Raw genomic sequence first — 17637 nt, 5'->3', positions numbered from 1 at the left:
ATACTTAGTTTATTTAAGCTACAATTTCCATTTCTATCCCAATCCAGAAACTGTAGAGACCATGATAGAGGACACTAACAGAAATATGTAATCTCTGTTGTCAACGCAAGTGGTGAAACGTTTTCTATGTCCACAATGTCCATTTAATGTTTAGAAGTGGGTCAGAGACACCTCCTTAATTCACTAGAGCAGGTATGTCAAACTGCCAGCCCAGGAGCCAGTTGCATCATTCAAATGCCGCACCCTTCCCAACTCCAGCAATGAGAAAAAGTTGTGATACGTCGCGACACGTCACGTGATACGGCGAGTTTGACACCCGTGCACTAGAGTATAAGAAAGAAGGCACCATACAATCAGACTTGCACAACTTCGTTATTACAGTTTAACCAATCTCAATAAAAGTAGTTTTAGACTTCCTGTGGAGTGGATTTCATCAACCAAGTTAAGCTGACATAAACTATTATTTAGTTAACCTTTACTAACTAAAATCTGAAAGTCTAGAAAGAGGAATTAAACTAATTTAGTTATCTTGATGTAATAAGAAACTATTTGAAATATATCTCAAATAAGCTACAGGTTTTTGGGAAAGGGGCAGCTTAAAGAGGAAATGTGCAGACAAATAACATATTCACATTATGATTTATCCGAAGCCAACTGCAGAACAACTTTTGATGTGAATTCTTAATTCTCTAGTATAGAATGAAAATATTTTCTAAGTAATACTCTAAAGGGAAAAATATTTTAAAGAAGTAGTTTGATTTTTGAATGCATTATGTTTACAGTATATTATTATGTAATATTGAATAGGATACCCAAATTTTGTTTCAAAGTTGATATTAAACAAAGAATTAAACATTGTTTTGTCAGACTGTTTTAAGCGGTTTCAATCCTAATAAAAAACTATTTTGTGTGTTCTGTCATATGGAATAATGGCAACTTGACACTAGACTTTCCTTTTTCATTCTACAACCAGAATGGATATGGCAAACGTGAGTGCCAGTTATTGGTCAACCTACCCCTCCCCCCAAAAGGACAACACCAACACAATTGAACACAATGAATAAACTCAAACTACTTAGAAAATATTTTATCAGGGAGGCAGCATTATTTTTCTTATCTCCAAAATATTTCTCAGTATATGAAATATGTGGCAGCGAAGCCAGTGGCAGCAAAGACTGAAATAATGCATGTTTTAAGGTCATGGCTTTAAGGAATGTTTTAATAAAACCAACCACAGAATACTGAAGCAATTGCAACTACAGAAAAAATTACCTCACATTGATCCAAACTTGAGATAAAACTCTGGATCACAGGATGTTGTTTTTTTTTGAAGCTTGAGATAAAATACTGTAATTCAGTTTTATTCCAAGTAGTTTAAACATGACCTTAAGCTGAACATTCTGCTTATCCCCAATATTCAAGCTATTAATCAGATGTTATTTTTCTACTTACTTAGAGCTTGCTACCTTTTTAAAAGAAGAAAAAGACTACAAGAAAATCGATATGCCTATATTCTATACCAGGGGTAGGCAACCTTGGCTCTTTTATGACTCGTGGACTTCAACTCCCAGAAATCCTGAGCCAGCCATGCTGAGGGGAAAGGGAGAGTTTTCCAAGCTGAGCTATGCTGGCTCAGGAATTCTGGGAATTGAAGTCCACGAGTCATAAAAGAGACAAGGTTTCCTACCCTTGTTCTATACCAAGGATATTTTAAATACCAATTGTTCTGAGTTAGCTGGTTACAGATTAATTGCAGCAACATTTAACTATATATGAATTTCATTATATAATTCTGACAAAAAAACTAAACACTGAAAAAAGGAGTTATTCATCTTACCGTAAATAACATATTTAATTAAATAGATTTTTTCTTCTTGCTCAGTTGTAGGCTTAAACACTAGGGAACATGTGTAAATTCCACTCATATAAGATTTGAAATGTTGGAATAAAAGTGTTCCTGTTGGGGATATTGTCACAGATTCATTTCCTGTTTTGAAAAGATAAAATAACTTTTTTAAGGACTTTCAAACCATAGTAACTATATATTTTAATTATTTAGTCTTGATTTTAAAGCATATCAATATAGATATTGTATATATCAATCTCTCTCTCTCTCTCTATTTATATATATATATATATAGAACCATCTTCCGGTTGAGCTCCGGATGGCGCCCGACCTCCACTCCTTCTGGCGCGATCTAAAGACTTACCTCTTTGAACAAGCTGGCCTGGCCTGATGGGATGGGGTTGGGTTTTATTAATGTGTTTTAACTTTTTTATTGTGTTTTAACTTATTGTAAGAGTTGTGGGCATTCTGTTTAATCTCTTTTAATGTTTGTATTTTGTCTTTTAACATGCATTGCCCTGTTCACCGCCCTGAGTCCTTCGGGAGAAGGGCGGTATACAAATAAAATTAATAATAATAATAATAATAATAATAATAATAATAATAATAATAATAATAATAATAATATATCTATAACTATATCTATCTATCTATCTAGATATAGATATATTATACACACACACACACACACACACACACACACAGAGAGAGAGAGAGAGAGAGAGAGAGAGAAGAGAGAGAGACATACATACAAACATCCATATATATAGTATGTACAGGTAGTCCTTGGGGTACGAACCTAATGGAGCCTGCCCATTAGGCTCTTAAGTAAAAAAAAATTGTCAAATGGATCACACTCAATTTTACAAATTTTTAAAATCAAATTCATTAACTGAATCAAATGGGTTATTAAATGAACAATGATCTGACTTACTATTCCTGATTTTTTAATTGATTGCTGCCACATTAATTGAACTGAGAGGCTTTTCTGCCTGCTACCCATCAGTTTTTTCCCATACAACCAACTTAGGAACTAAACTGCCTCCAAGTAGGGCTTGCAGCTATTGCAGTTGCTTTTTTCAAAAAAAAACAATTGCTGCTAGTTAGCACAAGCATTTTCAACTGCCCAGAACAAGTGCTTTAAAAAAAACCCCACTTGCCACTAATTAGCTTAAAAGTCTCCAGCCAGGCACAAAGAGGGACATGGGGAAGGGATTTGCAGAACTCTGTTTGCAACAGTAGCAAAGATGGAAGGTACCTTGAGGTCATGTAGTCCAGGGGTATGCAACCTTGTGTCAGAATCCATTTAAATCCCATTCATAAAACTCTTATCTGTATGTTCTAAAATCTTATATCTCTCCCTGGATTCTGCCATTTTTCCAAGGAGGAAAAGAGATGTTAATAGGGGCAAGGATTGTTTATTCAGATTGCCGGAAGGCTGTCTTCAAAGACCAGGGGAAGAACCTTTGAACTGAGAACAACAAAGGAAGTGGGGGGGAGAGATCTGGTTTGCATCTCCGATTAGAATTTGAAAGGAAGGAGGTAATTGTCGTAAAGGCATGGGAAGATCCCTCTTTCCCATGGAAGGGTTTGACACCTGAAGTTTCATTGATCCGGGACTGACCAGATGGTTTGAGGGGTTTTGACTGGGGACTCTTTAAAAGTACGAAACTGTAACACAGTTTCAGATCCTGTCTAGTATTCCCATTACCAATCATGTTTTAGTAAAAGCTCCTTTTGGGCAATTCCTGGTTCAAGAGTTCTTTCTTTCCTAAGATGTGGATGGGGGTGGGTCCTGACACCTTGGCTCTTTTAAGATTCGTGCACTTCAACTCCCAGAATTCCTCAGCCAGCATGGCAGCATGGCTAGCTCAGGAATTCTGGGAGTTGAAGTCCATGAGTCATAAAAGAGCCAAGGTTGCCTACTCCTGATCTAGTCTAACCCACTACTCTCACAACAGAGTATTTCTGATAAATGCCTATCCAGTCTCTTCTTAAAAGCCTCCAGTGATGGGGCACCCACAACTTCTGGAGGCAATTTAAATTTAAAACCTACAAATTACAATAATATACACATTTCTCCAAAATAAAAGCAAGGAAACACAACGTTATAGAATGCTTTGTGTAGATCCTGGCTAGCATTTCTACAAGTTTCAAGAAGAATGCAGACAAACTTTATCTTTTCAAAGTACTGTATTTATAAACATAATAGTTTGCAAAGTACAGTGCTTAGAAATGGTTACTATAGAGTAAGAAAAATATATATATTTTACAACACTTGCAGAAGCAGTCCTCAAGCCCAGGCAGCTGCATTCTCCATGCAGCACCAAAAAAGCAAAAACAAACCTGCGCTGGTTCAGCTCGTTTGGCCACGTGACCAGAGGGGAAAAAAACACTACCACCTTTCCGGCTTCAGGAAATTGCATTTGTAACTGGACAGGGTTGCTGCAACAATAACTGAATCCAAGTCACATGGCTACATAGGCCTCTTTTTGCTTGCAATTTTGAATTTCTAATGTAAGTAACCCTTCTGAATAAATTCACTTTTGTAAAAACTCACTAAATGAATGTTTGTACCTGAGGATTACCTGTATTTGTGTGTCTTTTTCAAATTATAATACTCCCTAGAAATATTTTTAAAAAGATCAACAGAACCAGGAAGTACTGAGGCAGGTCATAAAGAAAGATACAAAGAATACATAAAAATGCTACATGTCATAAAAGTGAGGTAGGACATAAAAGTGAGGCATGAAGAAAATGTGTGTATTAGTTAGAAAAGAACAAGGAAATGGAAAATGCCAAACACGAGTTCATCTGTCTCTCACACCTATTTAGTCAAGCACAGAGCTGTGATACATCTAACCACATATGTCTCGTTTGTAGCTAACCACAAACATGGTGCCTGAAACTTAAGCAGTTAGGAACCTGTGACCTCGATCAGTAAAAATGTTGCAAGATATTTAGCTAAATTCAGCATAGCAACAAGGGGGAGTTGGGGGCTGTAATTCAAGTAACCAATCAATGCTCATAAGTTACATTTCCGTGTTTTGCTACTTTTGAAGACTATACAGTATATGCATTTGCTTTTCCCTGAAAACGTGTTCAGACATTGATATTGCTTTTTGTTCTGAACATTTTGCGCAAAATAAAACAAACTTCTTTTGATTTCGGGGTCTGAGTCTCTTGATTCTGCAACAGTACTAATTGGTTCAATATAACCAGACTGGTATAAGAGACAGAATTAAAAAGAGATCTTCATAAGTTGCAGAAGTGCATAGAAATAAAATTACTTTAAGATTTGTGTGTGTGTGTGCTCGGTTATTGCCTCCATTATCCCTATACACAAGAGAGTAAAAATGTCTTTAGCAGTGTATTATATTCTCAACCACAACTCTGTCAGGTGTGAGATATTTGAACACTATATTGACAGAACTGAAAAAGGGGAAATTGTGACTTGTCTACAATTTGCTGCTGCTGTAGTTGGGTCTTGTCATCATGATACAGGTACCAATCTTACAATCAGGGCTTTTTTCCTCATAGAATGCTCAGAACAGCGTTCCGGCACCTTTTTTTTGCAAAACAAAACAAAAAAAAAACCCAGCTCCCTTATTGGCTTTCCTAAGCCTATTGCAGGGCTAGAAATCTTGGCTCTTTTTTATGACTAGAGGACTTCGACTCCCAGAAATCCTGAGCCAGCCATGCTGAGGGGAAAGGGAGAAGTTTCCAAGCTGAGCCATGCTGGCTCAGGAATTCTGGGAGTTGAAGTCCACGAGTCATAAAAGAGCCTGCACTAGAGGAGGACACCAAAATTATTTACAGGATTACTTCTTTAGGAACTAAACTTTTAGAATCTAAAACAGCTAATTCAAAAAAGCCAACAGGAAAGAACCTCAGATTTTTCATCTGCTTCTGTCTTTTGGAAGGTAAAATTAGATAACAAAATAATCTATTTCTTATGTTAACATCGCTGCAATGAAATCAAAGGTAACAGGAAAGAAATGAGAAACATTTTTCTCAATGTAATATGTCTAATTTAGCTGATTCTAGAAAAAATAGTATCTTTTGTACACACTTGAAAACTATTTTGAATCTAAACAATTCTTAAGAATGAAATATTCTTAATTTGGACTTTTACTGTTTGGACTGTTGTGTGTTTTGAAAAATAGATTATTTAGAATCTACCGGTAGTTATGTTGCACTTCAGTCTTTACATAATTAACCTAGTATATACATATATGATGTTTTCCCTGGTGAGCTTAACATCAATAACAACATTCATTAAAAAGGCTAAAATAATTTCTGGTGGTATTATCTGTATAGTAAAATTTTGGACAAGCAGTGATCATGTTACATATGTGCATAAGCGTAGTCAGTAGCATATGCCTTTTTAAAAATATTAAACATGCAAAGAAACAAAAATAAGTCCAAAATATCTGTATTACATCCAGAAATGCCAACTTTGCAACCAATATTTCTCAATCATAACTATGGCACCCTAAGGATACCTGAATACATGCAAAGGCTTCTCTGGGATCAGTAACGCAGCAGGGATTCCTTTTTCCTTCCAGTAACTTATACCTAAAACCAGTTTATTGCATTTGGCAATTGTACTAAAAAAATCTCATTGTCAACCAATATAATTCATTTAATTTGAAATCAAGTGAAAAATTGATTTAAATTATTTTATTAAAAGAAATTAATGGCAATTCTTTTATAAAAAGTTGCCTCAAACAAAATGAGTTTGACATGCATGCTCTAGATAGTTGAATGCTCCAAAATAAATTCTAGACCAGGCTTGTACGTGCAGCCTACCAAGCACCCTTGGACAGAGCACAGACTTTAAAAAAAAAAGTAATAAAATCACCACCACTGCCCTGAAAGTCATGTTGCCTAGTGCCTCCATGGCTTACCATGACCACGAACTCCAACACTGTAGATGCTCCTCTAGTCACCAAATCATTGATTAGCCCACCAGCATTCCTTTGCAGACCACAAAGATTTTTAATTTATCAGTGTGGGCCTTCTATAAGTTGCACAGATCTCTTCTAGATTTTCCTCTTGCCTTTCCGAGTTATCTCTTTGGTCTGTCATTGAGCAAGAATTGACTTTGTAGGGAAGCATATTATCATTTGATGTATATTTAACATATGTCCTACCTTTATTTACCAATTATATAATAGTTGTATGCAATCCACATGGTGAGGTTTGGGGAAACTTACAATAGAAAAAAAATATTTTTAAAATTGTAAGATTAAAACATCGCCTGGCCCGCACCGCCTCAGCTGCCCGCACCGCGCAGCCCCACCATATAGAGTGGGCTCTGTTGCTCCCACAGCACCAGCCGCGCCGGCTCCAGCCCCGGGGAGGGGAGCCCGCCGTGAACACCCTTCGCACCTGTGACTGCAGCAGCACTGCCCCCCCACCTCCTGCACCCGCCAAGATGAGAGTTCTGGCACCTTTTTTTTTTTTTAGAAAAAAAGCACTGCTTACAATTACACTAAAATAAGTTGCAGTCACATGATAACCGTTTGCAACCTTCCCTAGCAACTTCCCAGAAAAAAAGTCAACGAAGAAGTTGGTAGGCAACAATTCGCTCTCATAAGTCATTCCCACTTCTTTTTCTCCCAGCCTCCCCCTATAAATCCTGAGATATATACTCTGTAATACTGTCTCCAGAGCCCACCTGTTGTCATTGCTCCCCAGCACCTATTCAGAGGATCCTACCCATTCCCATGTTCTTTACCTCCCACTTATTTTCCCACTTAATAATCCATGCAGGCATGGGGTTACAACAGCGACAGGGAATGCCAAGCTTTTAGTTATTAAATGGCATTGTGCCTTATGGTAGCACTAAACCTGATAGTGTGGTTTATGACCACACTCCCAATTGCCATTGAAAATAACATCAAACAGAATCAATGACAAAAATAATGTGACACTGATCCCTGGTCTCTCTCCTGGTATCAACCCAAATTAATGAAAGGGCTTTCTTCCACAGATATTACATGGCTGTCCAACATTAATGCTAATTCCAGGAATATCCATTCTTAGACTGATGCAAGCCTATTCAGAAATCCAACAAATCCATAACAAACAATTTCTTTTCTCCAAATGTTGCTACAGTTTATTCTACTAGATCCAAATTTGCAAGAAACAGAAATATTGCCAATGTTATCCATGTACTAGTGCTAGTGGGCTCCAAACCCCATGAACTTTTGCAAAAGCCTTAAGTGCATATTAAGTAAGAGAAACAATATGAAATTTTTCAACCCTGATGCAGAAAATTTCCCAGTATTCAAGCAGTATTTACCAACACCATCTTTTGACTGTTTCACAGTCAGCATAGGCCTATAATCTATAGAATAGGACTCCAGACCCCAGTAATTAGATCCACTCCTAAATCTCGCTGGAACTTCCAAAAACAGATTGGAATACTTCTGCCAAGCGAACTGATGCTAATATTGGATGGATCAAAGCAGTCCCTAAGAACTGTGACAGGTTTGTTGGCTTAATTAAATCTGTAGCTAAAAGAAACATTCCCAGAGGCCACCATAAAGATTATGTCTCTGGATGGAGTGAGGAGATAAGTCACTTGTGCAACGAGTTTAAACAGGACAGTAATCTGGAGAAAGCAACCTAATTGCCAATGTCTCTGGAGAGAGCTAGGAAAAAGAAATAATCCAGGATTGTAGAAAATCTAAACTTTATCCCTCTGACAGGAAAACCTGGTCCCTCATCTGAAAATTGGACTCATCATCTGTACCACCCAGAAAACATTCTACCATCAGTGTGGAATCCATAGCTAACCATATTATTTCTACTTAAAGGACAGAAGTTATCACAATGGACACTTGGGAAAAGATCTGGGTGAGGAACGTAAAGTTTACGCAAGCTCAAAATTTAAGCGAGAACTTTTATAAAATGTTTTATAGGTGGCATTTAGATCCTAAAAAGCTTGCAAGTATGTATCCGAACTATCAACCTAAATGTTGGAGATGTGGTGGCGAGGATGCAACGTATTTTCATGTCTGGTGGACCTGTAAAAAGGTTAAAGCTTTTTGGATTAAAATCTGGTGGAATATGCAGAAGATATTTAAGCAAAGGATAAAGTTTTGTCCGCAATTGTTTTTATTGGGCATAATTACTGATACTACTGTTGTGGACACTAAGTTGATGTTGAACTTAATTACGGCAGCAAGACTTTTAGTAGGTCAATATTGGAAGAAGGAGGAACTGCCGACTATAGAAGAATGGACTTTAAAAGTTTCTGACCTGGCGGAAATGGCAAAGATATCGGCTTATTTGAAAGACCATTCGCAACAACGTTATATTACGGAGTGGAAAAAGTGGATTGATTACATCCAGAACAAATATGGGACCAAAAAGTTTCATTTAGCATTTGCATAAGTTTTGATGTGATAATAGTATTGCTTGTAGTCATTTTATATGAGCTAGAGTGCAATAGACTTAATAGTTTATTGTTGTTAGCATATGGTTGTTTATGATTGCTTTTACTTTTATACCTTGTATTTAGCTCTGGGAAGTCGGGGATGGGGAGGGGGGAAGGGGAGGGGAGAGGGTTAGGAAGGGTTGGGTAGGGGGTGGGGGGGAGGGGTTGTTAAAGATAAAATGTTTTGAAAAACTTTTCAATAAAAAAACGGACAACAAGACATACAAAATTCACCAGACAAATTAGATCTGAATTTAGATTACTGAGACAGGACTTTCCACTACATGCTTTATACCAGGAGTGTCAAACTGCCAGCCCACAGGCCGGACACATCACGAGGAAATTGCACCCAGCCCATTGCCGGCAATGGGGAAAAGGTTCCAATACATCATGCAATATCATGTGACGTTGCGAGTTTGACATGTCTGCTTTATACTTACACTCATTTACACCAGAAGTGTAGAGGGGCCTGGATTCTTTACAAAAAAGAAAAGAAAAGCTACAGGATTTGATGCCATGTACAAAGAACTACTGAAGAACTGTGGACCAGCAATTAAACATTGCCTTGCCTTCTTTTTTAGTTCCATACTATACTCAGGATGGCTGTCTCCTATATTCAACAAGACCAAAATATTGCAATTTTGAAATCAGGGAAGGATCCTAAAGCTCTTGAAAGTTACAGGCCAATTGCTCTTCTATGTGTCACCTAAAAACCTTTAGAAAGACTTGTGTTAAACAGAACAACCTTAGCAGTAGAATCTGTAATCCTAGTTAAACAAGCTGGATTTTACCCCTGTTAAGGAATTGTTGTGCAGTGGTCTCCTTGTGCTACCAAGGAGTTGCACAGATAAGGAAGGGTACTGAGAGCAGTAAGAGTCACACAGTAACCACAAGAGTACACTGAGTTGTGAAAGCAAAAAGTACTTTACCTTTGAGGTGGTGTAAAACAAAAATGCACGGTCAAAAATAAACAGCCCAGGTCATACACAATAGCAACAGTCCAAGGAGTAATCCAAAATACAAAGCCTTCTTACCAGTCCAGAGGTCAATACACAGTTGTACAGGTTTACGACAGTAGTAAACCAACAGTATAACAAAACAGAGCAAAAACAGTAATAGTAGAGAGCAGTGAATTCAGAGAGAGAAGCTACGTTCCTAGCTCCCTCTTATGGCCATGAGAACACTTACACACCCATTGGCCAATTAACATCTTAATGTATGCAGCTCGGGAGGGGACACGAGGCTGGTTCCAGGCGGTCATATCTGCCTCTTTGAGTGAGGGTAGTTTCCCTGCCATCTTGAAGGAGGCGGTGGTGAGACCTCTCCTCAAGAAGCCTGCCTTGGACCCAGCTGTGTTAAATAACTTTCGTCCGGTCTCCGACCTTCGCTTTCTTGCGAAGGTTGTTGAGAGTGTGGTGGCGCATCAGCTCCTGCTGGTCCTGGATGAAGCGGATTATCTAGACCCGTGCCAATCGGGTTTCAGGCCCGGGTACAGCACAGAGACAGCATTGGTCGCTCTGGTGAATGATCTCTGGAGGGCCCGGGACAGGGGACATTCCTCTGTCCTAGTCCTATTAGACCTCTCAGCGGCTTTCGATACCATCGACCATGGTATCCTGCTGCGGCGTCTCAGGGGATTGGGAGTGGGAGGCACAGTTCTTCAGTGGTTCTCCTCCTATCTCCTGGGACATTCACAGTCGGTGTTGGCAGGGGGGCAGAGGTCGACCCCGAGGTCTCTCGTTTGTGGAGTTCCTCAGGGGTCAGTCCTCTCGCCTCTCCTGTTCAACATCTACATGAAACCGCTGGGTCAGATCATTCGTGGTTTTGGAGTTGGGTATCATCAGTATGCTGATGATACCCAGCTTTTCATTTCGACCCCAAACCACCCCAGTGATGCCCTCAATGTGATGTCCCGTTGCCTGGAGGCAGTTCGGGTCTGGATGGGGAGGAACAGACTTCAACTCAACCCCGACAAGAATGAGTGGCTGTGCATACCAGCATCCCGGGATATTCAGAATATTCCACTTCTTTCTATGGGGGAGTGAGTTTTTACCTCCCATAGATAGGGCTCGCAACTTGGGAGTCCTCCTAGATTCACGGCTCACTTTGGAAGATCATATAGTGGCTGTGACTAGGGGGGCTTTCGCCCAGGTTCGCCTGGTGCGCCAGTTGCGGCCCTATCTAGACCGGGATGCCCTGTGTACAGTCACTCATGCGCTCGTGACCTCTCGTCTGGACTACTGCAACTCTCTCTACATGGGGCTTCCCTTGAAGACCACTCGGAGGCTCCAGCTGGTACAGAATGCAGCCGCAAGAGTTGTCTTGGGAGTCTCCCGGTACTCCCATGTTACACCTTTGCTCCGCGAGCTGCATTGGCTGCCAGTTGTCTTCCGGGTGAGGTTCAAGGTTTTGGTAATGGTTTTTAAAGCCCTACATGGCATGGGTCCGGAGTACCTCGGGGACCACCTGCTGCCGGCGTCAACTTCCCTCCGCCCTGTGCGTTCCCACAGAGAGGGCCTCCTCAGGGTGCCACCGGTCAGAGAATGTCGGCTGGTGGCCCCCAGGGGGAGGGCCTTCTCTGTGGGCGCCCCGGCTTTATGGAATTAGCTGCCAGTTGAGCTCTGGATGGCACCTGACCTTCGCTCCTTCCAACGCGACTTGAAGGCCTACCTGTTTGAACAGGCCGGCCTGGCCTGATGGGGGATGCGTTGGGGTTTTTTATTGGGGATTTTTTACATTTTCTACTGTTTTTAGTTTGGGCTCGTGTTTAATTCTCTTTTAATTTTTGTAATTTGTATTTTTATATTATATTACCTGTATAAAAGTCACCTGGGAGCCAGAAATCTTGCTGATTGATAGGGGATCAAATACTTATTTCACTCATTAAAATGCAAATCAATTTATAACTTTTTTGAAATGCATTTTTCTGGATTTTTTATTGTTATTCTGTCTCTCACTCTTAAAATAAACCTATTAAAATTATAGAGTGATCATTTCTTTGTCAGTGGGCAAACATACAAAATCAGCAGGGGATCAAGTTAAATTTTTCCCTCACTGTAGCACCTCCAATGTTCAGCACTAAGTCTCCAAAAAGTTATTGCTCTTAGCCGTATCAAATATCACTGAGAAATCCAGAGTATCAATAAGTTGTATTCTCCATTTCTCTCCCACTACATTCTTCTTTAGGAAACCAAAGTACTTCCATGCCAATCTAGGTATGAACTGAATCTAGACTGGAAAGGATCCAGCCAATTCGTTTCTCCTAGGAGTTTCACGATCAGCAACATTACTGCTTTCTTCACTCATGTGATTAAATATGGAATATTGGATTTAATATCCTATGGGTTAAAACACTGAGGAAGGTACTTGGATAAGCAGTGAAATGTTTCAACCCCCCCCCAAAAAAGCCCAGTTGCCATGATTCAACTTTCAGTATCCTATCAGTTGTTAAAATTAAGTAACAAGATATTTCAGTAACATTACTTTTTCTATAAACGAAGTAAAAGTTTTATTTACTCAAAATTCTCAACAAGATTTTTATGAAGATTGTGTGGGCAGGGTTTTAAATCATGATTACAGGAAATCACAGCAATAGCATAACATCCTAACTCCAATTCTGTACGCAACTCAAATTTTGAACAGAGAATATTTACCTTTAAAAGCTAGATTTTTACAACGAAGAGTTTATTTTTAAACAAGTTAAAAATACTGATGAAGAAAAAAGATTAATCAAAAATATTATGCAATAATTATTTTTCAATCCAGTAAAATACCGTCTTTTCCGGCGTATAAGACGACCCCCTACTTTTCCTGTTAAATTATAGGGTTTGGGCTATACTCACCGTATAAGACTACCCCTCTTCCAACGCACACCAAATAAAAATTAAAAAACATCAGATTTGATTTTAATATGGTAATTTTAATTCAAATGCTTATGACATGCAGGTACTTAGTAGGAAAACTGTCACTTATAAACATAAGACTGTTTGTCATCAAACATGTAAACATAAAACAGTGCAAGTGGATTAAACTTTTCCTAATTCACTCTAAAGCTGAAAGGAAGGATAAGACAATAAACCCATGGGAGCTGCCATGCTGTTTGTTTTCTAAGCTGTCAACCAAACTGGAACTGATGATGATAGGAGGAAGATAACAAACAATAGAGAGCGAGCAAGTGCCGGGCAAGTCCCTGGCGAGTCAGCAATGCCCATCATAACTCCAAGCTATTTTTACAGGATTTGCTGGCATGACAGTTTCCCTTTAAAAGCTTTCAAAATCCTCCTGTTCGTCATCTGATATCATAAGTACATCACTGACATCTTGTGATACATTTGTAAGGAAGTCATCGTATGGATCTAATTCCGTATCAGATGGTGTGGTCTCAGCTTCAGCTTCCTCTTCATCTTGCCACAAGTGGTCGTCCTCCATACCATCTAATAAATTTGATATGCCATACTTCTTGAAAGACTTGATTACTGTTTCTGCATCAATATCATTCCAGGCTTTTATGACAAACTTGCACAAAACATCCAACTGTAGAGCACGCATGTTTCCTCCTTTTGTGAATGACTTTTCGCCGCTAACCATCCACTCATTCCACTGTTCTCGAATGCGATCTTTAAATGGCTTATTTAGGCACACATCCAGTGGCTGTACCAACAATGTCAATCCTGCAGGAATAACTGCTGCATCTGTGTTTATTCTTGCCAGCCTTTGCTTGGTGCTGGGAGTTAAATGAGCCCTGAACATATCCCACACCAGTAGACTACGTTTTTGAATAAGTCCACCTGGTTGCCTGCTCCATACATTATCAAGCCATAGCTTTACCCCTTCTTCATTCATCCAGCCTTTTTCATTCACATGTACAAAACAACCAAGAGGGAACATGAGTTTCAGCATTGTTTTTCTTTTAAAAATAATCATTGGTCTCAGTCTGGCGTCATCAGCTGTGCATGCTAGTACCACTGTAAAACTGAACTTCTCATGTCCTGTTGTTGTTTTAATTAAAATTGATTTTTCACCTTTTGGATGGACAGTTTTATTTCCAACCATATCAAAACTCATTGGAGTTTCATCCATATTTCCGATACTACTTAACACATAGCCATGTTTATTGCGCTGTTGTATTATGTATCGATAGAAACTATTTACTTTGGCATCAAGATCTGCAGGTAATTTTTGTGCAATTTTCGTCTTTTGCCTCAGTACCAGATTATGCCTTTCCAAGAATCTAGTACACCAGGATACAGTGGCCCTAAATCTGTTGCTGTGATCTGGGTTAGATTTGGCCCACTGAAGTGCAAACAAATGTATTTTATTTCAGTTCACTACATAACCACTTTGGCGATGCTCAATCACCATGTCTGTTACATGTTTTTCGACTTCTGGCCAATGTGGGGTGCCTCTTCTTAAGGCACACTTACCCCTTGGCATAAATGCTTTTTCATTTGCTTTCCAATACCAAGCCATCTTTTCTGTTACTCCATATTGTCTTGCAGCAGCACAGTTATTATGTTCTATGGCAAAGTTTACAACTTTAAGTTTGAAACTGGCTTCATATTTCTTTCTTCTTGCTGGTGGAGCCATGATGGGGTCTTGACTGTTAGCCATTTGTATTCTGTACTGTATGTACTGGTGCTGTACTGTATGAACCGGTACAGATACTGGTGCTGTGCTGTACTGTATTCACCACCAAATGTATTTGCTCACCAGATAGACTGCCTTCCCTCAGAATCGCCAATCCCAGTATAGATCAACCAGCCAATCACGGCAAGCCATGTATTTCCTGTGCACACTGCATACAAAGTCTGCTTGGATTGGGTGGGTCAGCTCTCCCTCCCTGCCTGCCCAGCCCACCCTGTCTTCAAGACGATCCGAGCGGTAGTACGCAATGTGAGTGTCACAGTGCGTCCCCGACAAAAACCACAGTTGTAGGTACGAGTGACAATGTTTATTTCCACACAGCCAAACAGGAATAACTAAACTGGAACAAAGTCAGCGTTGGCAGCATCCTGCTCCATCACTCTATCGTTCGCCCGTTCAAAAACCCCATCCCACCAACACAAGCCAACATCCGCCCGTAGGCTGATAAATACCCCACCCAGTTCTCCCATGTGCGCCTGCCCCAAGCCCTGCGAAGCATCATCCATTGTCAAGCAAGCCTGCCAGGTAACACTCAGCCCGCCCCTTAGCATTCTATCCTCTGTCCTCCCGCCCATATCATATGCACCCCCACCACCCAGGCCACACGACCCCCACTCCGAGACCACCCCCCAGGCCTAGCCAGCCCCTGCCCCGCACCCCCAGGTTGGACTAGCAGAGACCCTCCCCCCAACGTCCCTGGCTCGGGCCCGGTATCCGTCGGCCCCTCCAACACTCATCGCGGCATCCATCCTGTTACCGCCATCCGCCGAGCCTCGCATCTGCGTGTAGAGGTCCTGGCACATCCAGCACCAGCCATGGTGGTCTGCTGTCCCTTTGCGGCTCGGCCTGCTGGTTTGCATTGAGCCTGGCCTCTGGTCGTGTTGAAGAACCAGCAGGCCATGCCGGAGGCCTGCAGGAAGGCTCGACTGCGCAGACGCGGCCGTCAGCTGTTGCGTGGCCGCAGAAGTCCTCCACGCCGTGGAAATCCTCTCAGGACTGTCCGGATACGCAGCCACGTTGTGAAACGGCAAGGTGAAAGCCAGGGAACGGGCTGGGGTGTCCTCATATGTGCAGGGCATCCCTTCGAAGTGTCGAGCCTGCAGGGCTCGACAGTGCATGAGAGCAGGGAGAGGGGGTCGGCTGGCCGGGATGCAGCACACGGTGGCTCAGCTAGAGGGTGCCTGTCCCTAAAGTTTCAGCACGCCATATACCAGCTTATAAGATGACCCCCGACTTTTGAGAAGATTTTCATGGGTTAAAAAGTTGTCTTATACGCCGGGAAATATGGTACATTTACTTAAACGAAAAAAAATCTAGGAAAATAAAGCATTCTAAAATATTTCTCTCACTCTCTCTAAATAACACTGCAATATTTGCCTGACTGACATCCAAGAACCAAACCTGCCAATAAAAATGCTACAGTTCATTTTGGGACAATAAAATCTCTTTGAAAAAAAACATTGTAGGAGCTAGCAAGCTGAAATCCTAAGAGGGACATTCTGAAGTACAAGAAAGAACATTAACATGTTTGTATTGTCTTGCTATGCTGGGAACCGGTTCCATCACACATAAAAAAAGTGGGAGCTGCGTGCGTGCGTCCACGCACGTGCAAAAAACATTTTGCGCATGCGCAAAATGTTTTGTTTATTGCGCGTGCGCAGACACGCGCGCGCGGTTGCCACTTTATGTGTGATGGAACCGGTTGCGCGGCGGCGACGGCCCGTTTGCAGAGCCGACATTAATCTGGCACCCAGTCAAATGGTCACCTCCTTATTGTGATGCCATCTTTCAACCACCCGCATAAAATTTTCTGGCAAAGCTTCCTTAATCATAGAAATACAGGGAGAAAGAAAAGCAACACAGAGAGTGAGCTTTTTGTTTTTTCTTTACGAGAAAAGACCCTGTTGTTAAAGTGCTCTTTTCCCCATGACATAGAAGCCCAAATCTTACAAAGTGGCACTCCTCCATTGCATCAGCTCTCCACACAGCCTAGTATTGTGCTGGTTTAATTTAAAAAGTCCCAGAGAGTTCCGAGGAACTTGCTCCCCAACTTCGACGTTTTCCCATTTCGACAAAATGGCAGAACCCCACCCCTTCTTGGTGCCATTCGATGCTTTAGTAACTACGAGAAAGGCAGAAATTTAGCACGATCAGCCCTCAGGCAGCGCTGGCTGCCCCAGTATTTCTGCCTCCCACGCAGCAGAAAGACCACAAGGGGCGAGACTGGGTGGAGGGGGGTGGCAGAGATACGACAAACCCTTGAAAGAAGCCCGATTCCCTTTTCCTTACCCACCGCGATCGCGGCCTCGGTCACCGAAGCCTAGTGGCTTCGGGCCAAAATATTCAAAGTACCTGGAGCCTCTCTAATTCTTCCTTTTATACACTTGTGCTTAACTGCCAATAAGACACTGTGTGAACCAGAGAATTAAATTAAAAGTTCAATAAACACCGATCAATATTCGTGTAAATATTGAATCCATAAAACGATCTTCTCCTTAACTGTAGTTATACTGCAGGTATTCGTCCTTATCCTCCCAGGCGGAACGGAGAAGCGCAGTCGTTTCGCAGCTTTCCAGCCCAACTCACTTCGTCCCTCATAAAACCCAGGCAGGAAAGGCCGGCGCGCTTCCCAGAGCCGCGCTCTTGACTCGCCAAAGGTTGCCGGGCGCTGAGCTCGCCAGCGGAATAAAGAAATCGT

At 41.1% G+C, this 17637-nt stretch overlaps 1 protein-coding gene across 2 annotated transcripts in view; it reads right to left on the bottom strand.

Moving 5' to 3' along the window:
• The window catches only part of ZPBP (zona pellucida binding protein), an 84276-nt gene that overhangs the window by 28029 nt on the left and 38610 nt on the right, over positions 1–17637 (bottom strand). For both annotated transcript variants that reach the window (XM_083377144.1, XM_083377145.1), the window contains exon 4: positions 1838–1987. In XM_083377144.1, coding sequence (XP_083233270.1) covers positions 1838–1987 — 150 coding nt within the window. The remainder of the gene's footprint in view (positions 1–1837; positions 1988–17637) is intronic.

The sequence above is a fragment of the Vipera ursinii genome, assembly GCF_947247035.1.
Source record: "Vipera ursinii genome assembly, chromosome: Z".
Lineage (NCBI taxonomy): Eukaryota > Metazoa > Chordata > Lepidosauria > Squamata > Viperidae > Vipera > Vipera ursinii.
This window is presented reverse-complemented; position numbering and strand designations above follow the sequence as displayed.